Source organism: Salarias fasciatus, chromosome 9 (assembly GCF_902148845.1).
Source record: "Salarias fasciatus chromosome 9, fSalaFa1.1, whole genome shotgun sequence".
In the NCBI taxonomy this organism is placed as follows: Eukaryota; Metazoa; Chordata; class Actinopteri; order Blenniiformes; family Blenniidae; genus Salarias; species Salarias fasciatus.
This window is the reverse complement of record NC_043753.1, coordinates 25,132,748-25,158,097: the sequence shown is the minus strand read 5'-3', so window position 1 is coordinate 25,158,097 and position 25,350 is coordinate 25,132,748. Positions and strand designations below refer to the sequence as shown.

The following is a 25,350-nucleotide window of genomic DNA, read 5'->3' as shown; positions in this document are numbered from 1 at the left end:
ACTCTGCAGCCGGACATGACGGGAAGTCCCGACAGGCTCTGTTCCTGATGTGAAAGATCCCGTCAGCAGGCGCAGAGGTGGCTGCAGTGCTGAAAAGAAGAGCGCTGCTTTTCTAAAGACCCTGGGTTTGTTGGTCCTCCAGCTGGACGGTCCTCCGGTGCTGACAGGCGCGAGTGGAGAACCGGCAGCTTTGATGCGTCTGCTGACATGAAGACATGGAGATGAGCCTTCGCCGCCAGCGGAATCGGCTGGAAACATGCTAGTTAGCATTAGCTCTGACTGCAGCGTCAGAGTTTCCCTCAGGAGTTTGGAAACTTCTTTGTTTGACTTCATATTTTTCCACGTCTGCAGACTAGAAGGGGGAGGGGCTAACGTTAGCATGAACAGCACCCGGCGGAGACACGGTCATCAGCAGACTGAACCAACACCACAAGCCTGAGCTTCAGCCGACACGTCTGAGAGGTGCTCGGCCAGGAGGGAAGATTCAGGGCCAGGGTTTCATCCTCGACACGTCCAGGAGGCCAGACGCTGCGTTCGAACTCTGTCTGGTGAAAAGACCCTTAATCCCCGTGCAGCGGCTGAGCGGCGAGGCCGTGTCCTCGCCTGATGCTACCGACGGCCAGAAACCAAGTGCTAAAACAGGCGCAAGACGCTACCTCACTTCATGTGGAAATTAAGCAATCTACTGGGATGAATGAGTCCCGGAGGCCGTCCTGCTGCAGCAGTGGCTTCAGCTCACCGTCCTCCCAGACGCCACGCCTCCAGCCCGTCCTCCTCGCCCGGGTTTCCATCCACCGCGTCCTCGTGTTGACGGCGTTACTTCCTGGTTGCGGATTGTGATTGGGTTTCCATGCCGTTGCCCCTGAAGCGGATTCCTGCCGGGATTAATGTCCCGTATCTCGGAACGGCTCGGCGGTGGAAATGGAAACATGGCGGCTCGTCCAGGGTCGTGCAGGGTGGCCTGGCTGCCGGCCGGCTCGCTGCTCTTCAACTTTTGTTGTAGATTTTTGGTCCAAATGACAAAAGTTGTCGCCTCGGGCTGAGGACGGTCGACCTTGACGTGTGAAAGAGGGATCGGTCGTCGCTTTATGAGCCTCAGGTATGGCTGTTCCTCTGTGGCTGGGGGGGAGGGGTCGTATTGTGAAGTGAGTCCTGGACGGATGAAGCCTTTTAAAGACCCGACCGTGTTTATGTGCACACACACACTCCGTTTGAGCCTGCAGGTTTGTGTGTGTTTGACTTTCCCAGCATGAATGTGTTTCTGTCTATTTATAATTGTCTATTTGGCAAAGAGGGTTTCGAACCGGATCTGTCCACAGATCTGAAGTTTGAGAGTTTCCAGAAAACGCTTCTAATTCTGTTGAAGCTGGATCCACGAGGCTGAAAGCAGAACGCCACGCCGCACGGGTTCCTCTTCTCTCTCTAGAAACTCGTTCTGTGAATACAGGAGCCCGGGTCTCCAGTGTTTACCCCGGACCGATAAAGATATGTGATTTTGTTTTTGCAGACAGTTAACAGCTGGTCTGAGTCGGGGGAGGTTTTGCCCCGTGTGGGTATTTAGACAGCTCATGTAACCCCAGCCTGCAGCGCCACTCACTGAAGACGCTTTCATGTTCTGGTGCTCTGTCTGGTTTTCCTGTTTGACCCTCAAGGACACATTGATTATTGAAAGACTGTTTTAGTGCCGCATTTATCCTTAATCTGTCTTTGGATTTGTTTGGGATAAAGATTACAGATGAAGACACTGGTGTATAAAGTGTGTTTTTGTCCGTGATGGGCCTGAAGCTGGCGGTCAGCAGAGGTCAGCAGAGGTCATGGGTCGGTCGGTCCGGGTCGCCGGCTGCTCGTTCTGGCTCGTGTGAAACAACAGCATCACTCTTTTCACAGCTCCGGATTCTAAAGAAGAAGCCAGGCCTCCTCTAAATAAAGGCCGATGTGTTCAGGCTCTGCCGCTTCACACGACCAGAAAACACAAGCTGTCATTTCCTCACTCTGCTCCCAGGCTGACAGGATGGTGTGTTTCACATGTCTCTTCTGTAAATGATGGTGTGTGTGTGTGTGTGTGTGTGTGTGTTTTTGCTCCATAACTTATTTTGAGAAGATCTTATTTTCTTTGTGAATGGGACGAGCGTTTGCATTCACTGGAGGAAATAATGAAAATTCCTTGAGGTCAGGAGGTTTTTGGAGCGTGGTCTGTGCCTGGGGTCCAAATGCGGCTCGGAGTCTCTGGGAGGTTAAAACGGGCTCCCAGCAGGCCACGTGGTGTTTTTTCTCCTCCTCGGCTGTGAGATCTTTCGTCTCTGGGAAGGTCACGGCTCCGCTCCGTCCTCTCACGTCCTCCCTCCTCTGGTCTCTGCAGGACGAGGACTTTGAGGAGATGGTGCAGACGGCGCAGACCATGGAGGCTCAGTACGGCCACCTCTTTGAGAAGGTCATCGTCAACGACGACCTGTCGGCGGCGTTCGACGAGCTGCGGTCGGCGCTGAAGAGCGTGGAGACGGAGACTCACTGGGTTCCCGTCAGCTGGACTCACTCCTGAGACTGTAGAGGAGACAAAGGGAAGCGATTCTAGAGCAATGTGCAGGTTTTATCTTCTGTTTCTACGTGTGTGTGTGTGTGTGTGTGTGTGTGTCTGCATCGACTGGTGTTGGGAGGAATTGAACAAGACGGCGCCAGACTGCCAGCGTCGCCATGCCTGAGCCGGGCCGGCCTAAAGTCGGGTGTCTGGATCCAGCAGGATTTAGAGCTCAGCCTGGACGTGGATCCGCTGAGGGATTCTGTCCAGAACTCGAGTCTTGGACATCGATCGAGTCTCTGTCCTGGTCCAGAACCAGGGCCGGGACGAGCACGGCAGCAGCAGTGATCCGGCGAGCAGGACTCTCCTCTTCAGTGTGTTCATTACGTCAGAGCGTTAGGAGCCAAAAGGGATGGAAGCGTTGGTTCTCGGTGGACCGCCTTCGTTTGTGTGTCGGTCAAAGAGCCTCGAGGGGAAGAAACCTTTTCTGTGCTTCTAGAATTCTTCCACGACTGTTAAACCTCTGTCAGGTACACTCCCCACAACGGGCAATAGGTGAAACTTTATTTAAAAGAAATTAATATATTTTGTAAAACCTTCCAGTAGCTGCTGGAAGACCTTTTAATATGCAGGTTTTGATTCTGAGAGCAACCCCAGGTGAAGTGAGACACCTGAGACGGGTCGGGTTTCACTCCGCTGTTTGGGTTTCGTCTCGGCGGTCTCCTTCTCCCCCTACAAAGCTCCGGCGCAGTCGTTTTCTTTAGGTGTTGTATGCTCCATTCAGGAGCGCTGCTTGAAAAGCCACCCTTCATGTGAAGGTGCCCAGCATAACAGCTCCGCCATTAAAAGTCCCACAACTGGACACACTTGGCCGCCTGCGAGAAGAAAATGTTCACAATGGTGTTTTATTAGGGTGGAGTCTATATTTTTATTCACATAAAATTGGCTAATAGTGGCTTGGTAGCAGACTTCCAGGATTTCTAACCCGAGCAGGCGCTCCTGACTTTATGAGCATTAGGAGTTTATTGCTAATTTCAGTTCCCCATTCCCAGCTCGAACTCATTTCTACTCTGAATATTTCTTTTTTGCCATAAACCGCTTGAATTTTAATTTGCCTGACATCAGTTTTCAGAGTGATTAACACGGTTACATCCCCATCCAGGTTTGGCTCCCTCGCCGACGCTTTTTATAAGAAAAAAAAAAACTTTTAATCCCTTTAATATATGGACTTAGAGCCATGAGGAGACACGTTTAGCCTCGCGTGGAGACTGGAAACAAGCTAGCCGGACTCTGTTAGCGCTTCTGAAGCTGAGGTTTTATGGACTTAAGCTTCATTCCAGCTTGTAAAAAGATAGCCGAGAGTTGGCAAGAGTCTAGCAACACAATATTTAATACAATACTCCAGTGTATTTTCCTGAAATGCCACCATGAACTTGACTGATAGGGTGAATATGTAAAGCACGTCCAAAGTTAGCATAGCTTCAAAGATAGCATTGGTTCTCTGGTGAAAAGGCCCATCGGGTGTTTTGATTGTTGTCTGTCGCTACTGAATATATTGAGGTTTAATTTACTTTGATTGGAGGAGATCGTTCTTACAAGCTCTTGTTTTTTTGCCCAAAAAGCTGCTGAAAGTCTTCCTGTCATTTAATTAGATAGTTTGAGTTAGAAGGTAAGATCTTCATGTTGTGGCCGCCGTCTGGCTACATGCTAGCAAACACCTTCAGGAGGATGATGAGAGTGAAATGACTGGCTGGAGGAGCTTCTTTAGCCTCTTTCATCACCTCATCAGAAGCCTGGAGAACGCTAACTTCCTGTTAACTGAAGATGAGTTCGGCTCTGTCTCCGCCTGCCTCCAGTCTATTTGAGAAGCCAGTCGCACCGTCTTCTCAGCTGCAGGGTTCAAACCTACAAATAAAACTCTAATCAGCGTCTGCAGGACAGTAAACCTCCTCTGACTCTCGACTGAGCGTTTCATGTCGAGTTCCTCCAAACTGTCTTCATGTGAAATGATTGGTCTTTTTCTTTGTGTTGTAATATTAACGTACTAAATAGGGATCCATGTTTAAAAAGGGTACTTTGAGGACTTCTGCTGTTGAGTGATGTTAGTTTGCACCAGTGAAAGGGACTTCACAGCCCTCAGTCTTCATTTTAACCGCAGTGATGATTAAATGAGGTTCATTTCCTGTCTCCTCCACACGCTTCCTGTTGGTTTGGTCAGATTTGTACAGTATTTGGAAAACGTGTCTAGTTTCTTGCTGTAAATGATATACTGTTGTATGAATTGACATTATTCTTGATAACTGCTGCATTTTATATTAAAGAAAATCCAACTAACCTTGTATTTCCAAGCTGTTGAATCACTTTAAGCCGTTGAACTGGTGCAGCCTGAGGTGGGACGGAGCGAAAAGTACTTTTCAGTGTTTTGGAGGTCCACATCTGCTGCTCTTTCTCAAGCAACAGTTTTCCAGCAGCGTTTGATTCTGTAAATGACAAGAGTGGCGAGCAGTGCAGAACGGAGAGGAGGACATTTGATCGACTGCTTCCCTTCACCTGCAATCACAGGTCATTAGAGGTGTCCCCGACTTCCGAACATCCACGCAAAAACAAACACTAAATTAAATAGAATTAGCCTTTTGGATAAATAAAAATAATATAATAATAACCTAAAATATTACAATTAAACGAAATAAAATTCAACATTAAAAATGAGGATTGAGAAACAGAACTGTCTTTTATTAGTCCAATTATCTGGCTACTGACCCGTTTAAGGCGGAAAGCCATGTTGTTGTGAAGTGATATGAAAGGACACAACTTGCATTTAACTTTTTTTGGATCATCTTTGACTTGGTCTGAAGTTTTTTTCCCGACATTTTGAGCCTTTTAAAGTTCAGCCAAATCACCACCGAGATGCTGCTCTGTGATGGAGCTCTGCGCAATATCGGGTTGTGCCACTCACCATGGAGGTTCATTCACAAACACTAAATAGAGAGAATATTGAATAAAAGTACAAGTTAAGTAAATTTTTCCACAGTGTGTTTGATAGGCTAACATGTATATCAAATAGGATTTATATCATGTTTATTTGGGAAAAAAACCAAGCAATTCTATGTAAAACCAGTCACTCAGCACCCCCATACAGCTGGAATGGAATGGTCCTCGTTTAATAACCACATTTTTTCGATGCTTCGACTGTATGATTGGCCGTCCAATCAGGCCCCTTCGAACGAATCATCGAATCGTCGAATATCTGAGGACACCCCTACAGGTAATCACTGAGTCCTGTTTCAGGGGTCATGATGAGGGTCAGCAGACGGGATTATGAGTGTGAGAACACGGGTTCCGCTCCTTCGTTTGGTTTGGTTTTGTTCGATGTGCGTTGCGCTCCACATCACGACCTCTCGCTACAGCTGCTGAAAAATTAGCCGAGACCCACGGTTTGAAGGGGACCAGCGTTCACTTGCTTGATCCGGATCAGAGTTCAGGGGAGCTTTAATACATGGACTTTCCCAGAAAGTCCCTGAAGTGAACTCTGGTCCAGATCAAACAATCAGAAGGTGGATGTTGACTACTTTGAAGAAGAAACCCCAGAAACGATATGATATGATTTTTTTTTTTAAAAGAAAGTATAAAATTTCCTCAGTGGGACTGCAGTCTTCTCCACATATGAATATGGTGTTGTTCGTGCTGCTGTATATTAATGAACACTGTACCGAAGCGGGCGGCGCACGACCTCCTGACAGACGCTGAAGGTCTGGAGGATGGAGACTGAAGCGAAGGCCTGGATCCGGTGACGGCTGGAACCACCGGCGCAGCAGAGCCCAATTAAACCCCAGCGTCCCGCTGCAGACGGGGGCCAGATGACTAACTCAGATGTCACCGGACCGTTGAAAGCTGGTCCTGTGAAGGGGTGGAGTCAGTGGGGGTGGTAAAAGGGGCTCTTGAGAGGTTCGGCCTCCAACAAGCATTGATAACGTTCCAAAAAAATCCCCCAATTGGCCGGAATCAGGTGGCCTGTCCTTCCTGTCCTGCTCTTTGATGGCTGTGCAGAGCGAGCGGGGCGGGGAGGGGAGGGGAGGGGGTTTACGGCCGGGGCGGAGGCGGCAGGGGGGTGGGGGAGATGAGGTGGTTGGGGAAGGTCAGGAGGAGGTGATGGCGCTGGCCCAAACCGAGGGGCGGAAGCAGTTAGTCCACATCTTTCTCCTGCTCGTTGGTCTAATTGGGATAGCAGAGTGAGGCTGGAGGCTGCTGGGGGGGGCAGGAGCGTGGCGCTGGCTCTCCCTGCCCTCCCTGCCCTCCTGCTCCGGCGCTCAGGGTGTGTTGACGACCGAGCGCCGTTTTCCCCCCATCCAGAAGCCATCAAGCTCAATGATGCATGTTTAACACGAGACAAATGCCACCCGAGCTGTCCGGGCCGCTGCAGCGGCTGTCGTAACGCCTGGACCCGGACCGCCGCAGACTCAGGAGCTCCTGAGTGAGTGTGAACTGACCCCATTTCCTCTGACATTGTATTACCAGAAGCAGACGGCGTTTCTGGGCCTCGTTACCATCCGTCTCCTGGGTAGTGTTGTCCTTGTCACAGATCTGACGGAGCCAACCAAGGTTTCTTCGTTTCACTCAGCAGTCCCACCCACTGCGCTCAGGATTCACCTCTTTTTTCTCTGGTGAACGAGTGTTTCACGCGTTCGTCCGACTTGAGGTGTCAGGATGTGTTTTGATAGCCCTCCAACTGCCAGAGAAGAGAGTCGTGCTCTCTCCCCAGGCCTCTCTGGTTCTAACAAAAGACGAGTGCCCTGATGGGTTGTCATCCAGGTAGTGATAGACACGCTGTTTTTTTTTTGCTTCTCGCTCCCTGGACGTCCCATCAGCCCCGGATGCTGCGCTGCATTCATCTCCCAGTGAAGTGGACAAAAACATGTGTTCCCGGCTCAGGTTTCCTCCGACATGGATAATGAAGGACTCGGCAACACATGTCAAGGTACTTTAGGAATGAGTGAGGATGTAATACTTAAAAATACGACGTGTGTACATGAGGGTCCGTGAGTGTGACGAGGAAACGGAGCAGCAGGTAAGTCGTAGACAACGTCGTTCAATAAATCTTCATGCAGCTCTATAAAGGTCTGCCTGGAGCCCCGGACTGATTCAGGATAACAAATCTCCCTCGTGCTTTTTATTCATCTTCCTCTGACGAGTGAGCTGCCATGTGAGTGAGGGCCCAGCCGTTACCCCCCCCAGTCCGAAGCCCCCCTCCCGGCTCTCATTCAGACTAACAGCTCAGCCCGACGTGTGCAGGATGGAGCGATTTATAGTCCGTACGGCTCTTTCATCTGCGATCCCAGAGAAGAACGCCGCAGCGCAGCAACGGTCTTGTGACTCACTTCATCTCCTTTTGATCTTTTTATGTTTCGTGTTCATAAATCTGTGCGCTGGTCTTCAGGATGTGAGGGCCGGTACCAGACGGACGGGCACGAGCAGTGGAAACGTCCCGGCGACGTGTCGGAGCGGTTCCTTCGCTCTCCTGACGCATTTCGGAAACCATTAAAATGAAAAGTCTCCGTTTCACTTTGCTCTGCAATCATTTTGATTTACTGCTTTGAAATTACTGCGCTGGGGCCGATATCCCGCGGCGGCCAGGGTTCGATCAGGCCCAGCATTGTAACGTGACAGATTGTTTGCAACGAGCATCAGACCAATGTGTTCTGCGTAGGAAGGAGGCGGGACTCCAGCAGAGACCTGGCTCGTCCCTCGTCCCTCGTCCCCGGTGTCTGTGCCCAGTCTTTCATGTGGCGACTCGGTCCATCGCCGTGGCTTCGCCGTCAGAGCCGGCCTGTGGCGCTGCCTGTTTTCCTCATCCCGGGGTAAATGGTAAATGCCCCTGACCGTGGAGACCGTTCTGGAGACTAATGGGGGGATCCGGGCCGGGAGCTTCCACCCACCCTGTCTCCGCCGTCTAATTAGCCCCAGCATTACCTCATGTCTGCAGGCAGAGGGTCTTCAGGGCACATTACCTTGAGCTGTACTTCTCAACTACAGGACTTACAGTGGGGGGCCGGGTGCAGGGTGGGACACGGCGTCCTTCATGTCCTTCATCCTGAAGATGCATGGAAATCATAACAGCGCAGGCCCGGTGAGAGCCGCGGTGCCGGGGGTCGGGCGGCGTCTGTAAACACTGCCTGCATTCCCAACACGAGCCCGGCGGGGTAAAAGTTCACGTGGAGGGTCCCCGCTGCCGAGGCATGCCTCTGACACCTGGAGTGAAAGCAGGGTCCCGGCCGAGGCGGAGGAGTTCAGAGCTGTCCACCTGTATTTTCTTAAACTCTGAGCGCGGCCTTCCCCCGAGCCTCATCGGCCTCCACCGCCGCAGTTTTAATTACACAGATTCTCAACTGTCATCTTGAAAGTCGGAGCGCTCTGGAGGTCAGGACCTTCCCTGTGTGTGCTACAAATTAGCCTCAGCGCCGCCGTGATTTCCTGCAGTCGTGGTGAGTGAGACCCAGAAACGTCACCGGCCCTCTGAAGGTGTCCGTTCCCATTACGCTGAAGCGTTCCTCTAATGGCCGACGGCTCTCCGCAGCAGCGCCGACAACTGAACAAGCCTCGGCAGAACCTAATACATGCAAATGTGAGTAAGAAAACAGTGTTCCTGCATGGCCCCGTCCTCCAGCGCTGGGCGGAATGCAGCGTGGCGTCCAGCTCGGGTACGGCAGCCCAGCAGCAGGAGCCACGCCGACCTGCCTAACGACGCTAAGTGGATTACAAGGAGGCCCTGGTCACTGACCATTAATACCGGGTCTGCTACAGTTACCGCCATGTGGCAGCAGCAGCGCCGTGGGGACGGAGCTCGGGACCGCTCAGACACCCGAGAAGCCGGGTGTACGGCGAGCGCCCCGGAGAGCGCTCCGAATCTGGAAAGGACTTCAGAAGGATCACGACAGATGGACATGGATACGCGGCGTCGGGGAAATGCTTTTACCTGCGAGGCCGGCGCTGCACCGCTCAGCTTTACAGGCCCCTGAGGGCCCGCTCCCATCCCATAATGAGTCTGTAAAACTGAGGGATTGGTCAGAGCAAATCCACGGCGATCTGTCATTACCCTCCACTAACGAGCGCTCGTTTGAAGAAGCAGGGCCGGCATCCATGAGGACTGCAGCGAAGGCGGGAGGAGGCAGGAATACAATGGGCTTCATTTCATTTACATGAGAACGATCAGCTGAAAGATAAAACTGAAACAAAAATAAAAAACAGCATAAAATCAACAGCAGAAAAAAACATTAAACATTAAAAGCAATTCTGAACAGGTGGGTTTTGAGTTCTTTCTTGAAGGTGGGGGGCGGAGCAGTCGGGGAGAGGTGGGGGCAGTGAGTTCCAGAGGGTGGGGGCGGCGATGGAGGAGGCAATGTCTCCCCAGGTTCAGAGTCTGGTCCTACATGGCAGGGACAGCAGGGTGGAGGTGGAGGAGCGGAGGGAGCGAGATGGAGTGTGGAGGTGGAGCAGGTCTGTGAGGGAGGGAGGGGCCAGATGATGGAGAGTGGAGGTGGAGCAGGTCTGTGAGGGAGGGAGGGGCCAGATGATGGAGTGTGGAGGTGGAGCAGGTCTGTGAGGGAGGGAGGGGCCAGATGATGGAGTGTGGAGGTGGAGCAGGTCTGTGAGGGAGGGAGGGGCCAGATGATGGAGTGTGGAGGTGGAGCAGGTCTGTGAGGGGTGGAGGGCCAGATGATGGAGAGCTCTGAAGGTGATCAGGAGGAGTTTGAAGTGGAGTGCTGGGGGACGGGGAGCCGGTGGAGCCGGTGGAGCTGGTGGAGGACCGGGGGGATGTGTTGACGGAGCGGGTGTGGGTGAGGAGGCGGGCAGCGGAGTTCTGAATGTACTGTAGTTTATTGAGGGTTCTGGATGGAGAACCGTAGAGAACGCTGTTGCAGAAGTCGATTCTGGAAGTGATGAAAGTCTGGATTAAAGTTTCAGCAGCAGAGAAGGAGAGTGATGGGCGGAGTCAGAGAGTGATGGGCGGAGTCAGAGAGTGATGGGCGGAGTCCAGCTCTGTTTCTGAGGTGGAAGAAGTCCGGGTTCTGTGTTTGATGTGGGGGTGGAATGATAGAGCGGGGTCCAGGAGAACACCGAGGCTGTGGATCAGCGGGGATGGAGAGAGCCTGGAGTTCTCAAAGTTCAAGGTGAACTGTAGTGCGGATTTGGTGATGTTGTGAGGACCGATGATGATGATGTCTGTTTTGTCACTGTTTAGTTTGAGAAAGTTGTGATTGGTCCATGTTTTGATGTCTGTGAGGCGCTGGGTGGGGGGGGGGTGGATGTTGGGTGTATGGATGTGGTGGAGATGTAAAGTTGTATGTCGTCAGCATAGCAGTGGAAGCAGAGACCGTGACGACGGATGATGTTCCGAGGGGGAGGAGGTAGAGGATGAAGAGGAGAGGACCAAGCACCGAACCTTGGGGAACACCCTGTGGCAGGGGGGGGCTGTGGAGGAGGAGCAGCGGTCGATGTGGATGAACTGTTGACGATGGGAGAGGTATGACTGAAACCAGGACGGAGCGGAGCCGGTGATGAGGGTGGATTTGAGGCGAGACAGGAGGATGGAGTGGCTGATTTTGTGGAAGGCTGCAGTGAGGTCCAGGAGGATGAGGATGCTGAGATGGGCGGAGTCAGAGGAGAGGAGGAGTTCATTGGTGGTTTTTAATAGAGCTGTTTCAGTGCTGTGTTTTGGACGGAAGCCGGACTGGAAGGGTTCATAGAGACTGTTTGAGCTGAGGTGGGTTTGGAGTTGAGAAGCAATGACTCGTTGGAGGACTTTGGACAGAAAGGGAAGGTTGGAAATGGGCCGGAAGTTTGCAGGGTTGTCGGGTGGAGACCAGGTCTTTTGAGGATGGGGGTGATGGCAGCCAGCTGGAGAGACGGTGGGACAGATCCGAATGAGTGAGGAGTTTATGATTTGAGTGATGAGTGGAGAGATTATGGGAGGACAGGTTTTAATGATGAAAGGACAGCGTTATGATTCCGTTTCAGAAAAGTCACTTTTACACAGCAGTGTTTCAGCAACAATCAATATATTTCATTGATTTTTTTTCATATACTGTATATGCATGTAGAACCGTACGATGGAAACTTTCTCTGTCATCGAAAGGACTGAAATGTGTCTCAGCTGATGCAGAGAACTGGGTAGTTTTCTAAAATTCACCCAAACCTCAGTGGAAGCTGCCTGGTTTCATCGAAGCAGGACGTTAGATGTCTGGATCTCAGGTCAGTCAGTCAGTCATCTCCATCAGCTGGTTTGTGTCACTCGGTAAACGTTCAGCTCAGCCACTGATAGAGCAGACTGGAAAATAACCATTCCTGTCGAGAAACTCACTTCACCAGGAGCAGACCAGACTCCTGTGTGTCTGCTGTGTCTTACAAAGAAGTCGTCACAAGACAGAAACAAGCCCATCCATCCAGAGACTGCTCACCTCGGAATAAATCAGCCGTCTTGGTGCACTCAGACCAGCTGCTTGGAAAACAGTGTGACTGTGATGTGAGGAATGGTCGATGAAGAAGCACCAGAATCACAGCTTTCGGTATAATTTATGTATGTCGTGTTTTTTTCTTCCAGATTACATTAGTTGTGAAAAATCCCTCAATAGAAGCAGGATTTGGGTAAAGCACGCCGTCATGGTCAGAGCTGTTCACTAAAACTACCTCAAAACACCTGAATTTGTAGATAATTTATGCTATATCAAATGTTGATTGAATGTATTGATGTAACGGGGAACATTAAAGCTTTGACTGAGGTTTCTACTGAAAAACATGATGGAAACTTCATGATGAACGCGGATGAGTTTGAAACATTTTGAGAATCTTCTCCTTCTTTTCATAGCAGTCCACAGCATTTCTACAGATCACCGTTCAGCGCCAGGCCCCGTCCACACCACATTCTGAAAGGAAAAAACACTGCATTTTCATTTTAAAGAAGTCTTGCTTTCAGGTGGAAGTATTTTGAACATTATGCCTGTTTACATGGAAACAGCAGGAACCTGCTGGTATTACCTTGAGTCAGGCTCAGCTGACCGAATACACACATCAACATTTACTCACATTTAAATCCAGTTATTAGTGATAAAAATCATCCAGGAAAACAACTGGCGTGTGTTTTTGGCAGATTGAGGAAGTGCATTCAGACACCGTGCTTAAACCCCACACAGTGTTCCACGCCAGCGCTCTGGAGAGAACAAGGCTGTCTTCATGATCCGCTCTCATGGATGTAAGGAACCCTGCAGGCTGGAGAAAAGCACTTCTCCTCCAGCGGAGACCTTGTTCCTGCCGTGTTCGGGGAAACACGGTGACATGTTGGCGTTTCTGTATCAACACGGCGCGGCGCTGACGGCGACCGCCACCCCCTCCTGGAACCTGCGCTCCTGTTTTGACACGTTGTCATCCCTCAGCGGAGCGGCGAGGCATGAGGAGGAGCGCCAGCCGGCCGTGTTCACGCTCCTCCGAGTGGCTCTAATCAAGCCCCGATGGCCGCCGGCCCACCGGGAGCGCTGATGGAGGCTCACGTGATAGAAAACAAACAAAATCAGGCACGAGGCTGAGAGGAGGAAGAATAACAAGAAGCAGTGATTCTGTAATGGGTCGTGTCCCTTTACCAGCTGATGTAATTTCCAACAAGCGCCGCCGGTCCAGAGCGGATGCCAGTGTAGAGCAGGGGGGAGCCGGCTCCCGGGTCCCGTCTGGAGGACGGAGGACGGATCAGAACGACGGCGTGTTCGGCCGTCAGAGGGAAGCCAGGCGTCGGGTCTGCAGACGGACCAGCCGGACGGAGACGCCTCCGCCAAACAACGGCGGTCGGCTTTATGTTCCGGCGCGTCGACTCTCACAAGTCCGAGGCGTTTCTGAGGAATCGCAGCCTGAGAGGTGCATGTGACGTGCACGGGGAACAGAGGGGGGATGCTTTGGGTCCAGTTAGCCGGGCTGTTCCAGCCGCCGGCCGTGTGTGAGCAGGTGTTGATGGCGGCGGGTTGTGGAGCGGCGCTGAGGTTCTGGCCTGAAGGAGTGACGCTCCACAGAGGCTGTTAGCAGCCAGCCAGGGGTGAGCGAATGGAGCGCCCCTTTAACTGTGAGTGCCCGGGGTCCCGGGTCTGGCCGCCTGGCAGAGGGATCTCCCGACCCGAGCCTCTCCTCCCGGTGTGGGCGGAGCCTCTCTCGCAGACAGACGCATTACTCCACCGAGCTCCCTCATTAAATGCCAGAGTCAGAACAGCGCTAGCTTTGGCTGCTTTTCCTCGCTGTGATGAAATCTCATGGAGAAACAGATTTCTCCACCTTCAGCTGGTGGGACGCTCCCGGAGAGCAGCGCTCCTTCACCTGGAACAGCACAGGAAGCACTGGGCAAGAAACAGCAACCAGCAACACGTGGTTTGGTGCTGAAGCGTGAGCAGCTGACTATCAGCTCAGACAGGAAATGATTCAGCACAGTGTCTGGAATGCTTTTTCAATAACATGATTCTGCTGTAAACTGTGGATGTCCTAAAATCATGACTGAAATATGGGACTGGAGAAAAAGTACCCAAAATGCCCAGATCAGTCCAGAACACCACTCAGAGTGCTTTCACTGTGAAGAGAACCGACAGCCGCTTCCTGACAGAGCTCTGCTGTTGTGTTCTCCGTGTTCGGTGCATAAAGAGACGTTTGTTTCAAAGACACCATGAGGCGCTACACTGAGAAAACAACAATGAGCAAGCAAAACCAACGGCGGAAAGAAAAACTTCCATTTTATCAGGAAGAAACCTGCAGAGCCAGACTCAGAGGAGAGGTTCTGCTGTTCTGGTTCTTGTCCTGGTTTAAATGGGAGTGACGGCAGACAGACAGACTGTGAGGAGGGATTCGAACCCGGGTCCAGGTATGGAGCAGCAGAGATGAGTCCAGCCTCTGCAGGAGGCTCACACTGTGGAGCTGACTCCAGGCTGAAGGTTCATACCGTCTGCTTTCAGCAGGATGCCTCAGTGTTTCCAGGCCGCCATGTTGACCCCCCCCCCCTCCCCCGTGCTGGAGCCAGGTCTCCACTTCCTCCTCTTCATGAAGGGAGGACGGAGGGAGCGGCTCTCACTCACCTCACACTGCATTTAAGAAGCCTCCCTCTTTTCCCTTTCCATCTTCCTCTCAGCATCTGTCTTCATCTTCGTCTCTTCTTTCCTTTCTCATCCTCATCCTCCCTCCGAGTCGGCTCCGGGGAGGGCAGAACAAAGAGCCCCGGCGTCCTCCGGAGACGTCCTGGAGCTGGAGTCACACTCCATCAGAGCCCTGCAGGCATTATCCAGTCAGCAGCTCTTACTGTCAGCGCTTTCCACCTGAACAACACACTCTGAACATGGAGAACACAGTGGCTCTGTCGGCTGTCTGTCCCTCTGCTGGTCCTGTGGTGGACCGGCGTCCGTCCACAGTGATCTCTGCTGCGGCTCCACAGACGTGGAGATACGGGAGTGTGTAGTTCTCGAAGCTGGACCGAACCGGCTCTGATTTAGAGAACATGTCGTGCAGAGTAAAGAGGTCAGATTTCGCTGCTGCACGTCAGAACCACTCAGGACCTGATCCCCTCGACCTCTGCTGTCCTCTGCTCTCTCGTCTCTCTTTTTCCCTCTCTTTCTGTCCTCTAAACCAAACTGGAACAGCAGAGGCTCCTCCTCTCGGCGGTTCCTTCCTGGTGTGAGGCAGTTTTTCCCGCTGTGCTTGCTCCTGTGGATTAGTTGGGATTCCATTTGTAAAACTGCCAAGTGGTGGCTTTGATGTAATTTGCTTTAAATAAATTAAAATGTGCGTAAAAATAAGAATAATCCATATTAATAAAAGAATAGACTCCAATGAAGAGATAAATGGATTGAAAATGCTCAGGCTGCTGTCAGTATTTTGGCTTTGCAGCTTCACCAGCATTAATCAGTCTTTTCTAAATGAGTCTCTGCAAACAGATCTGATCCTGCAGCGAGTGTTTTTCCGTAGCGATATCGCTGCTTACACATAACATAACATAACTCTAACCTGTAATTGTGGCTTCCAGACGCTGTGTGCTGTATGTATTTCAAGTGGCAGTGCTTTCTTTGGAGGGAGTCGCTGCCGCTTGTCAAATTTAGAAGAAATGCAAGATTTATTGCCCCGGGGCTTTGGGGGATAAAGCAGCGACACCGTCCACCGTCCGCACCGCTTCGCACACATTCTGTTTATTCTGGTGGCCGCTCGGCGAGGCGGCGAGGCGGCGCTCGGCTCGTTGCTGCTGGATCCTCAGGCCGCTTTACAAGAGCGCCCATGTATTTCCAGAGAGGCTGAGGGAGCACATGCAACCACAAAACATACCTCAGAGTCATATCACCACGAGGGCAGATACTCCAGCCCCTCCAGCCGCCGATGCTCACAACGCCACACTGCTTTTCACTTTGAAATCTGCACATATTCTTTTAGCCAAAGTACAGAGGAACAGACATGCAGAGCAACATGTATGTCGGGAGGGATTTAAGGCCGGGGTGTGTGCAGGACCGAACGCATTACATGTGCTGTTTGCATTTCTCTGTCCTAATTATAGAAACTTTATGTCTGTTCGCCATGAAAACCGCCGTCCCTCAGCCTATATTACACAGCAGACACCACATGTTTGACATAAAGCCTCGCAGGCTGGTGAGCTCAGTTGGACTGCAATGTGCTAACATATCCGTGGCTGTGGAGCTGACCCCTGTTGGCCAATGACAAGCTTTTATTATGAGCTTTTTAGTGAGAGTTTTCCCCATTTGGCCAAATGTGACCCGTTTTGTGCCAAGAAGCCGGTTGAAGCTGGGTGTGTTGGAGCGAACGCCCTGCTGCAGAGCTCTTAGGTAACTGTTGGAGTCTCCACCAGCACCTGGGCAGACACTGCCAGCCTCGGGCCTGGATCACACCTGCTGCATGTCCTTGAGAGGTGAGAAAGAAATCTGCTGCGGGTCGGTTCACTCTGAGGCGGGTGTGACGTCTCGGTGGGCAGCGCTGCTTCGTCTGTTCACTCCCGCTACTGTGGAGCCCGGCGCTGGCGAGGGTTTCCTGTGGAGGCATTGTGGGAAATCAGCAGATCAGCTGGAGGAGAAGACATCCCATCTCTACTGAAGAACGGTCATCAGGAAGTTGGGCAGTCAGTCAAAGCAGGAAAGCTATGAACTGGACACGTTTAGAGTGTATCGCTCTCTGCAGTGTGTGGTTTCAGACAAAAACAAACAACAGCACCAACCAGTGGCCAGCATGAGGACTGCATGTTTCCAGTGTTTCTGCCGTTTCCGTGTAAACAGGGAAAACGCTGCGTTTTCACTTTAAGCCTTGTGTGAGCGGGTCTTCAGTCACGGTTAGGGACCAGACAGAAGCGAAGTGGAAAGAAAAAATTAGTTTCTCCTGCGCAAGTTTGACCGTTATTAAGAGTTACTCCATCAATAACTACAGTTACAGCGAACAACCACCGGACACAGACTTTGTGAGCCTCTGGTGTGGCGGTGAGGGCTGTGTGGGAAAGACATCCAGTGTCTGGTGAGAGTCGTGGTGCCTGCTGACCTGAAGTCCGGTTCATGTTGTGAACTGGACCATCCATCAGTCTTCAGCCTGGAGGACAGGATTCCTCACCTGTCACCACCCTCAAACTCCACTCTGTGGCCTTTATGTTCTGGCTCCTTTAACAGTAATGAATCCTACAGTGGTTCTAATGAACTGTGAACACTGAGTCTGGATGTTGCTGCCGGGGATCGTCACACTACGACCCCTTACTGTGGATGTGATCTGTTTGCTCGAGCAGTAATTAGGCCGGTTTTTGTTGGCACTGCTGTCTTTGCTTCTAGTTCTTTTTTTGTCCTCCACCGAGAGGAAAAGCCTCTGCGTCAGACCGCCGGCTTTCCGTCCCGCCGCCTGTTTGAACAGTCGATAAGTCGAGCCATTATTTCAAACGGCTGCATGACCTCAGGAGTGTCTGTCAGATTCAAACAAGATAAGCTTATTAGCGGCGGCCCGGAGCGAGCGCCTCGCCGAGCTGCACATGTGGGCCGTAAAACGCCGCCTGGAAGAAAGTTATATGAAAGGTCTTCAACTTTCTTGTCAATCATCAGTCACCCGTGCTGAAGCCCATTTAAAGGCACTTGCCCCTCCGCTTTAGTCCTTTGCCTAAAAACACAGAGGATTATGGGAAAGGACAGGCAGGCCTCTGGAAGGTTTTACTGCTCCGGGATGTGGTCACAGCCTCTTGTTAGGGTGCTTTTAACCGTTTCTATTTTAGAATGGATTAGTGAGACCCGTCTCGCAGGTGCTCATTACAAAGACCGGTGTCCCCCGGTTCCCGTCCTGCTGCGACCGCAGCGCCGCGAGCCGCACCGGACCGGATCTGAACCGGATCTGCACCGGATCCGAACCGGAGCCCGTAAAAGATCACAGCAGTTTGGAGGATGGGATTCTGGCACTGAAGAAAAGCCTCCTCCAGTTCCTGAAGCAGGACCAGGACCAGGACCAGGACCAGGACCAGGAGCAGGACCAGGACCTGGAGCAGGAGCAGCTCCTCCTCCTCCTCAGTGCAGTGAGTGAGGTGGCGTGCTGCCGCTCTGGCCAGCGCCGGCCTGTCCTCAGTGTTTCCACGCCGCTCATTAGAGCCGGAGCTGGAGGAAGCGTGCGGAGCGCCGTGTTTATTATGCCGTATTGGGTTCTAGTGGAAGAACGTCCGAGGCCAGCAGGTGCTTCTGAGCAAAGAGCACATTTGTTTAACTTTGTAAAAGATCCAGGCTGCAGGAATTGTTTCATCTAATCCCCTTTAACAAACAGCCATTAGGCTGGCTAATGAGCCCCGGGGTGAGGCGGATTAAAGCCTCATTTCTGCTCCTTTCCTTTTCATCCCTCTTCACTTCTGCTGTTTTCCTTCCCAGACACACAGATGCTCTCTCCACGTCAGTGTCTGACTGCTGTCCAGCAGCCCCGCTGCTCGGCGCTTCTTATTTAGACCGCTTCCATCCGGGTTCCAAATAAATACCTGGAGGGGGAGAGAGGCCCGTAAATCCACAAGGAGCTCCCCGACGCCGCAGATGAGCTGCTGCCCCCCCCCCCCCCCCCCCCCCCCAAGCCACAGGACCCTCACTGGCTGATTTACTGGCGGGCCCGGTCCAGCGCTGCCCTCATGGTTTGGTTCCACCTGCTGCGCCGCGCTGAGCCGCTGGATGACTGCGCCAAGCAAGGCAAGCGCCCGAGGAAGTGTCCATCGGACACCCCCGTCCTCCGAGGAGACGAGGACGTCATGGGTGGGCCGCTGCCAGGCAGTAAAGAAGCCTGAAGAAACCTGTTCTAGAGCAGAAACGAGGTTTAATCCGTTTCACGGAGCGCATGTCTGGAGCATGCGTCCAGGAGTCTCGGGACACGTCCCGGCTGTAAATCAGCGTGGAAGGAACCGCTGCTGTCTCTCCGTCCCGTGTCCCCCGGGTCCTGTGGCTGCAGTGTGGACAGCAGAGCGAGGCCCGCAGCGGGATTCCTCTCGACCGCTGCCTCCGTCAAACTCATAAATCACTCCCAGTATGCAGCGGCTGCTCTCGTGCGCTTTACGGTGGCAGAGCTGCAGGTCCGGTCCGGAGAGCCGCCGCTCTGCCCGGTCGCTCTCCGGCCGCTTCATCAGCTGCACCTGTTCAGTCTGAGGCGATCCAGCTCATCATGAATTCTGCTTTGAGCTGCGCTGCGTTGCATCCAGAGGTGTTTCTGATATGCTGCCCTGTTCCTGTGCACTGGAATGGAGTGTTTGACTCAATAGAAACACAGCTTCACCCAGCTCATAGACGAAATTAAAACCTCTCTGATGATCTCAAGCAACACCCATTATTAAATCTGCAATGGAGGAATTCATGCCCCCCCCAAACTCTGGGGGAAAACACTGTTCTGATTGTCTCTACTGAGCATGTGCAGAAGGCCTGTGGGGCACATGCGCTGGAGCAGTGCTCAGAACGGCTGGATTTTCCCTGTTTACATGCAGCCATGCAGTAGTTGGAGAATTCTGAAAAGGTCCATCTTGGAAACTCTTGTAAAAATGTTTCGGTGGCTTTGAGTGTCGTTGTTATACAAAAGGACACATGAAACAGGTGCAGATTTTCCCTTGAAAATGTATAAAGACAGGTGTGAGAACATCTGTTGGCCCCCTGGCAGATACACCCTTTACATATATATATATATATATATATATATATATATATATATATATATATATATATATATATATATATAATATATAGATATAAAATGAAAAAAAATACCAGAACGTTTGAATTAAAAGCAAGAGGAAGTTTTCTAGTTGCGCTGCAGAGTTCAGAAGCTGTCTTCTGTCTGACATCCTCAGATCAGGCCAGACTTGTGGTGCCCCACCTGAAGGGCCCCAGGCCTCAGGTTGAGAACCGCTGCATCAGATTTCACTCCTCCTGATGAAGTGGGTGCATGTATACTCATATATATGCTCCTTAGAATGCATACACCACAGAAGAGCAGCTTGTTATTCATCATTTTTTTTAAATTCCCATGTCAGTCACAACTGAACTGATGGCATTATTATTAACTTTGAACTGAGTGAACTTATTTGCCGTGTCAAAACTGGGAGTGTCCTCCCAAATAGAAGGTTTTCTCTGCCCAGTGTTTGTCCGCCGGACGGTGCCAGACCAGGCGGCAGGGAGGAAATACGCTCTCAAATATGCGGTCATGAGGACACCGTAAAAGGAAAACATACAGGGATTTTTATTATGGTGACAACAGTTGATTTGACATTTCGGAGTCACTGACTCGGCACTTCTCTCACACGATAACAGTAGTTTCGCCTCATGGAGGCATATTTTATTTGCTGCGTTGCGTATGTGTTGGGTTCACTGTGTGGCTGCACGGGCCTTTTTCTTCGAATTTTTTTATTTTCAACTTCCACGAATGAAAGTGTTTTTCCCAGTCAGGAAGGGCAAATGATACACTGAGTTCGTACAGAAATAAAGAGGAGGCATTTGTTCTAAAAATGACAATCTGCCCCCTGCCAACCCACCCAGCACAGCCCTCCAAAGCCACCTGCTAAAGTTAGGTGGAACCATATCCAGCAAAGACACATCGCAGCCAAACGCATCTCTCCACAATCTCTGAGGACGGAGGCTCAGCCGGGACATGGGATTGCTCCAGCGTGGCTGCACGGCGGCGCAGTGGTTAGCCCTCTCACCTCACAGTGAAAGAGTCGTGGGTTCTATTAAAATGTCTGATATAGCTGGAACATGTTTTTACTAAGTCACGTTGAAGCTAATGCTACATGGCTAGAAGGCGCTAGCTCACTTCTGATATCTCAGCTCGGGTCTCAGTGTCGTGCTGGTTCTGATTCTCTGAAGAAATATGTCAATAAAAAAAAGATTTTTTTTCTTTTTTTTATGTCCCAATTTCCTTTGTTTGACCGGATCAGAGCCTCTTGTGGGCCAGTTTTGGCCCATCAGCCTCATGTTTGACAACCCTGCTTCAGACACAAGAACAGTTTTAAAATGCACTACTGTCTCTGTTAGATGAACTGAATGCTATCTGAAACACTCAAAAAAAAGTTGCACTTTTAAGGTTTTTAGGTTTTTGTTTGCAGCCATCTCCACACACCATTGCACAGAGGGTTGAAAGAAGAACAGGTGCCATGAAAGTTCCTTTAAACAGAGTAATGTGTAAAGAAATGTGTTTCTGGGTGCAAGACAATTCTCTAAAATAGTAAATAATTATGGGTTTCTATTTTATTTCTAGAGCACCATTCAGACGCAATTCAGAGTGTTTAAGAAAAGGACAAGAAAACATTGAAACAAGGGGATTTAAAAAGGATTAAAACGATGAATCAGTGAATTAAGAATGTGATTCATATAAAGTCAACAACGGAAAGGGCAAATAAATGAGTGTGTCAGGGAGTTTGTTTCACATGTATTGAAACGCGCAATAATGTGAATTTAACACTCAGAGTTTAACATCTGGCCTCGTTTCAGAAACCGCGTTTCTCTATTTTGACCCGAGCCGCTTTCCGTTGTGACCGGATGTATCATAGCAACGGCGGGGGGCTGGGGGCTGGGGGGGGTTGTAGTGTGGTTGCCATGGATACCGGGACTGCGGAAGCGCCGCCTGTAGAGCAGCAGGTTGAAATACAAGGTGAGTTTTGACTTCATGATTATAACTGATAGCAGAGAAGAGCCGCCGCGGGGCTGACGGGTCAGGACGATCCGCTCCGAGCGAGACACGGAGACACGGACAACGACAGGAGGGCTGCGGGGGACACCGCGCTCCGTTCAACAGCACAGTCACATTCTGAAGAGGGAAACATCCTAAATAACAAACAAATGGAAATTCAACTCTATTGGAAAAGTTACAGTATTTTTTTTTAGAGTTAATGTACTTTTCCATTTTTTACTTTTTAGCACATTCAAGCTATCTCTATAATTTGTGAGTAGCCTACAGCTACCATCAGTAACCCGGGAAATTATTTACAGACATCGGCCCCAAATGTGATGTGATGTTTCATTTTTACGTTTCAGTTTCAGCTATTCGAGATGAATCTCAACTATAAAAGAACCAATAAAGACCATAAAATGAGAATATGAACCAGGCGGTGCTGCTGAATGTCCCGCCGTCTCAAGGCGCAGTCAGCCATTTTCAGAAACGTTTCGGTGCTAGTGACCCGTTGTCATGTGAATGAACAATGAAACAGTCTTATGTTGTGGTGGAGCCGCTCTGCTTTACTCCTCTGCTGCTTCCACTTCTTACATGAGTGAGGGAGGCTTCAGGAGTGAGAGGCAAGATGAGAAACAGATAAATGTAGCCGGTATCAACACTAGTTTAACGACACAACACTTCCAGGTGTCTGAAACATTGCCCTATCTCTCCAGCTCCAGGCGGGCACCGACCCGGGCAGCCCAGTCAGCCAGGCGGGACTCGACAGCGATGACGGAGTCCTTGTTTGAAGGCGGTCCAGCGCTTGGTGGAGCACCTCGGCTCCCGGCGGCCGCCGGACGCCGAGCGCCGTGTTGGAGCAGCCGCTCCGGTGGACAACCTCTCTGGCGGCGTCGATTTCCAGGCGGGATATGAACGTCAGGTGGGTGCGATCACCAGAGTTCCCCTCACCTCGGCTGTGCTCACAGCAGGAGGCCAGAATTAATCTGATTTTCGGCTTCAGGACCACGTTCCGTTTCACTTCATCGGGATTCCTGGTCTTCTTTCTTGCCTGGAGACCCAAACTAAAACACACGTTCTCATGTCCCTGAAGTGTCTCTGCTTTTCTCATGTGAAGCAAATCAAGCTTTAAATGACGGAGTGAATGTTAGTGTGTGTTGTGTGTTTCGTCCTCAGCGGCTCTGCTGTTCAGTCCCAGGACCGGGACGGGGACGGCCGTCCTCTGCTGCAGCTCTCGCCCCCCACCGTGTCCGTCCTCAGCCTCAGTCAGCTCGCTGCGCTGCTGCAGCTGGCCGGGGACCGGAGTCTGGAGGAGCTTCGGACGTGTCTCGAGGGTGAGCCGGGTCCCTCAGAACCCACAGCCTGAACTCATACCGCCTGATTGCTGCTGCTCTGCTGCCGCTCTATTACGCTGTCACTGTAAATCCTTTACATATGTATACATACACATGGAAACTTTCAAAAGCAGATAAGTCTGTAGAAATATCTAAATCTGTCTGAAGCATGAGTGACTTGCTGTCAGTGTGGGAATGGAGGCTCTCATCTCATCCTGGACTGGATTCTTCCAGAGAACAGAGACCTCATGGTGAGGACTCTGGGCAGCAGCTTGGCGTCCGTCACTCAGCCAGAAGACGTCCAGCGTCTGCTAGAAGGAGTCAGAGAGGACAGGCCCCGGACCCGGAGGCGAAGGTCAAACTGCTCCTCCTGCTGCACAGCCATGACCGGCGGATCGGCGGCGAGCTGATGGAGGAAGTGTGTCGGTGGGTCTCCTGCCGCCCTCATCCCCACTCTGACATCCAGCCGGAGCGGCTGCTGTCTGAGGCTGAGAAACACCGGAGTGACTGCAGCTTCCTGTCCGGCAGGGCGGCGGGGCTGGATCCCTCCGCGGTGAAGAAGGAGGTGCAGCGGCTGCAGCGGCTCTGCGGCGACGGGGAGGACAGTCCGCTCAGGTCGCTGCGATACACTTCAGGTTTGAATCACGAGCAGGGATCAGCAGAGCGCTCGCTGCTCACACTACCGCTGGACAGGAGGCACTTCACCACTTCACCACTTCACCACTTCACCAGGCCGTCACCATGGGCATCATTTAGGACTGAAGCGATTGAAGGAAACAATCTAACGGTGATTCTTCTTCTGCCAGATATGGGGATTTTATTCATCCACGATTAAAATCAAGCTTCAGCTGAATATTCACCGTGCACAGAGATTTAAAACATGACAGAAAATTACATCATGCCATCAAACATTAGGTGATATTTACTCTGATGGAAGGATCAGGACTAACGATAAGAACTGCTTCCAGCATGGATCTATGGCACAGGAACATGGATGCATTGACCATAGTGGAGTTTTAAAGCCCCGCCCCCAAATGCAAACCAACAAATTGTATTTCACCTACCCACTCTGACATAGATGTCGAGGACGTAGAGGTCCCAGCTGCTGACATGTTGTTTTCTGGCTAATTAAGGAATTCAGGATGAATAAAAATGGCCAGAGGAAGAGCCTGGGGCTCGAGCAACACAATCCCTGAAGGGACGAAGCACCAGATGAATCACCAGAGCCTCTTTTCACTGCAGAGCCTGCTGGGGTGACGCCCTGTTCTACGGCCTCACACATAGATCTCAAATGAAGTTTTGTTTGAGTTCTACTAATGTGATGCCTTGATGATGCCTCAACAGTAATTCTTCATGGTCGATTGGATCCATATTAGCAGTTCTTTTGTTGCGTTCTTAAAGCTTCTTACACACTACACAGGAGAGAGGCTTCTGCTTTTGGCACAACTCGGCCATCTTGGATGGGTCCCCCATGAGGAAGGCGTTTGAACAACTCCAATAATCACAACTCCCAAAATATTCAGCAGTGTTGGGCAAGTTACTTTTAAAAAGTGATTAGAGTTTCTAGTTACTTCTTCAAAAGTATCTGAGTTAGGTACTGATTTACAATATCTTAAAAGTAACTAATTCCTTGGCAAAGTAACTATTGGATTCCTGTAACAGAACCGGTTTAATGTGTCAAAGAATTGGATTCCCTCTGAATGGAACTTTAAGATGCCAGTTAAATTATTGATTATAAGACTGAATACATGATTAATGAAATAAATGGACATTTGACAGAATAAATTACAAACAGGAAACACTAAATTAATCTAAAGTATGCAAAACCTGCTGTATTATTCTGTATACATGAGACAAGACAAAAATCACGTGATTTGTAACTGTAGGTAGTATTCTACATTTTCAAGGAAAGAATAAAACACCATAGATGTACATCAAAAGATGTCCTGTACTTCCATTTAAAGGCTGCCTGTGAATGATCAGGGCTCTATGGCTGTATCACTTCCTGTCTTTCTGTATGATTCAGATATCCAGATTCAGAAGACTTTAGTGATCCCATAGGGGAATTCATTTGCAGCACATCTGAAGCAGTTTCTCTCGTGTATACAACATGACGCAGTCCAGTTCAGCTACAAGCAGGTTGAACGATATTAAAACAAGCAATACAATAAACAATGATGATGTCATTCAGAACGTTCCTGACTGAGGAGTTGCAACAATGTATCAATTTCAAATGACATCATCAACTAATTTGACCTGGATATGCAAATGAGCACATATGCAAATTAGACGATGAGGAGTTACAATGTATTGGTTTTAAGTGATTGTGGAAAAAAAAAAGTCCATTTCAAA

At 50.7% G+C, this 25,350-nt stretch overlaps 1 protein-coding gene across 4 annotated transcripts in view; it reads left to right on the top strand.

Moving 5' to 3' along the window:
* mpp7a (MAGUK p55 scaffold protein 7a) overlaps nt 1-4,844 on the top strand; it is a 111,868-nt gene extending 107,024 nt beyond the window's left edge. For all 4 annotated transcript variants that reach the window (XM_030099830.1, XM_030099827.1, XM_030099829.1 and 1 more), the window contains exon 17: nt 2,360-4,844. In XM_030099830.1, the coding sequence (XP_029955690.1) occupies nt 2,360-2,539 (180 nt within the window). In that variant the 3' untranslated portion in view covers nt 2,540-4,844. The remainder of the gene's footprint in view (nt 1-2,359) is intronic.
* Nucleotides 4,845-25,350: the final 20,506 nt, after the last annotated feature.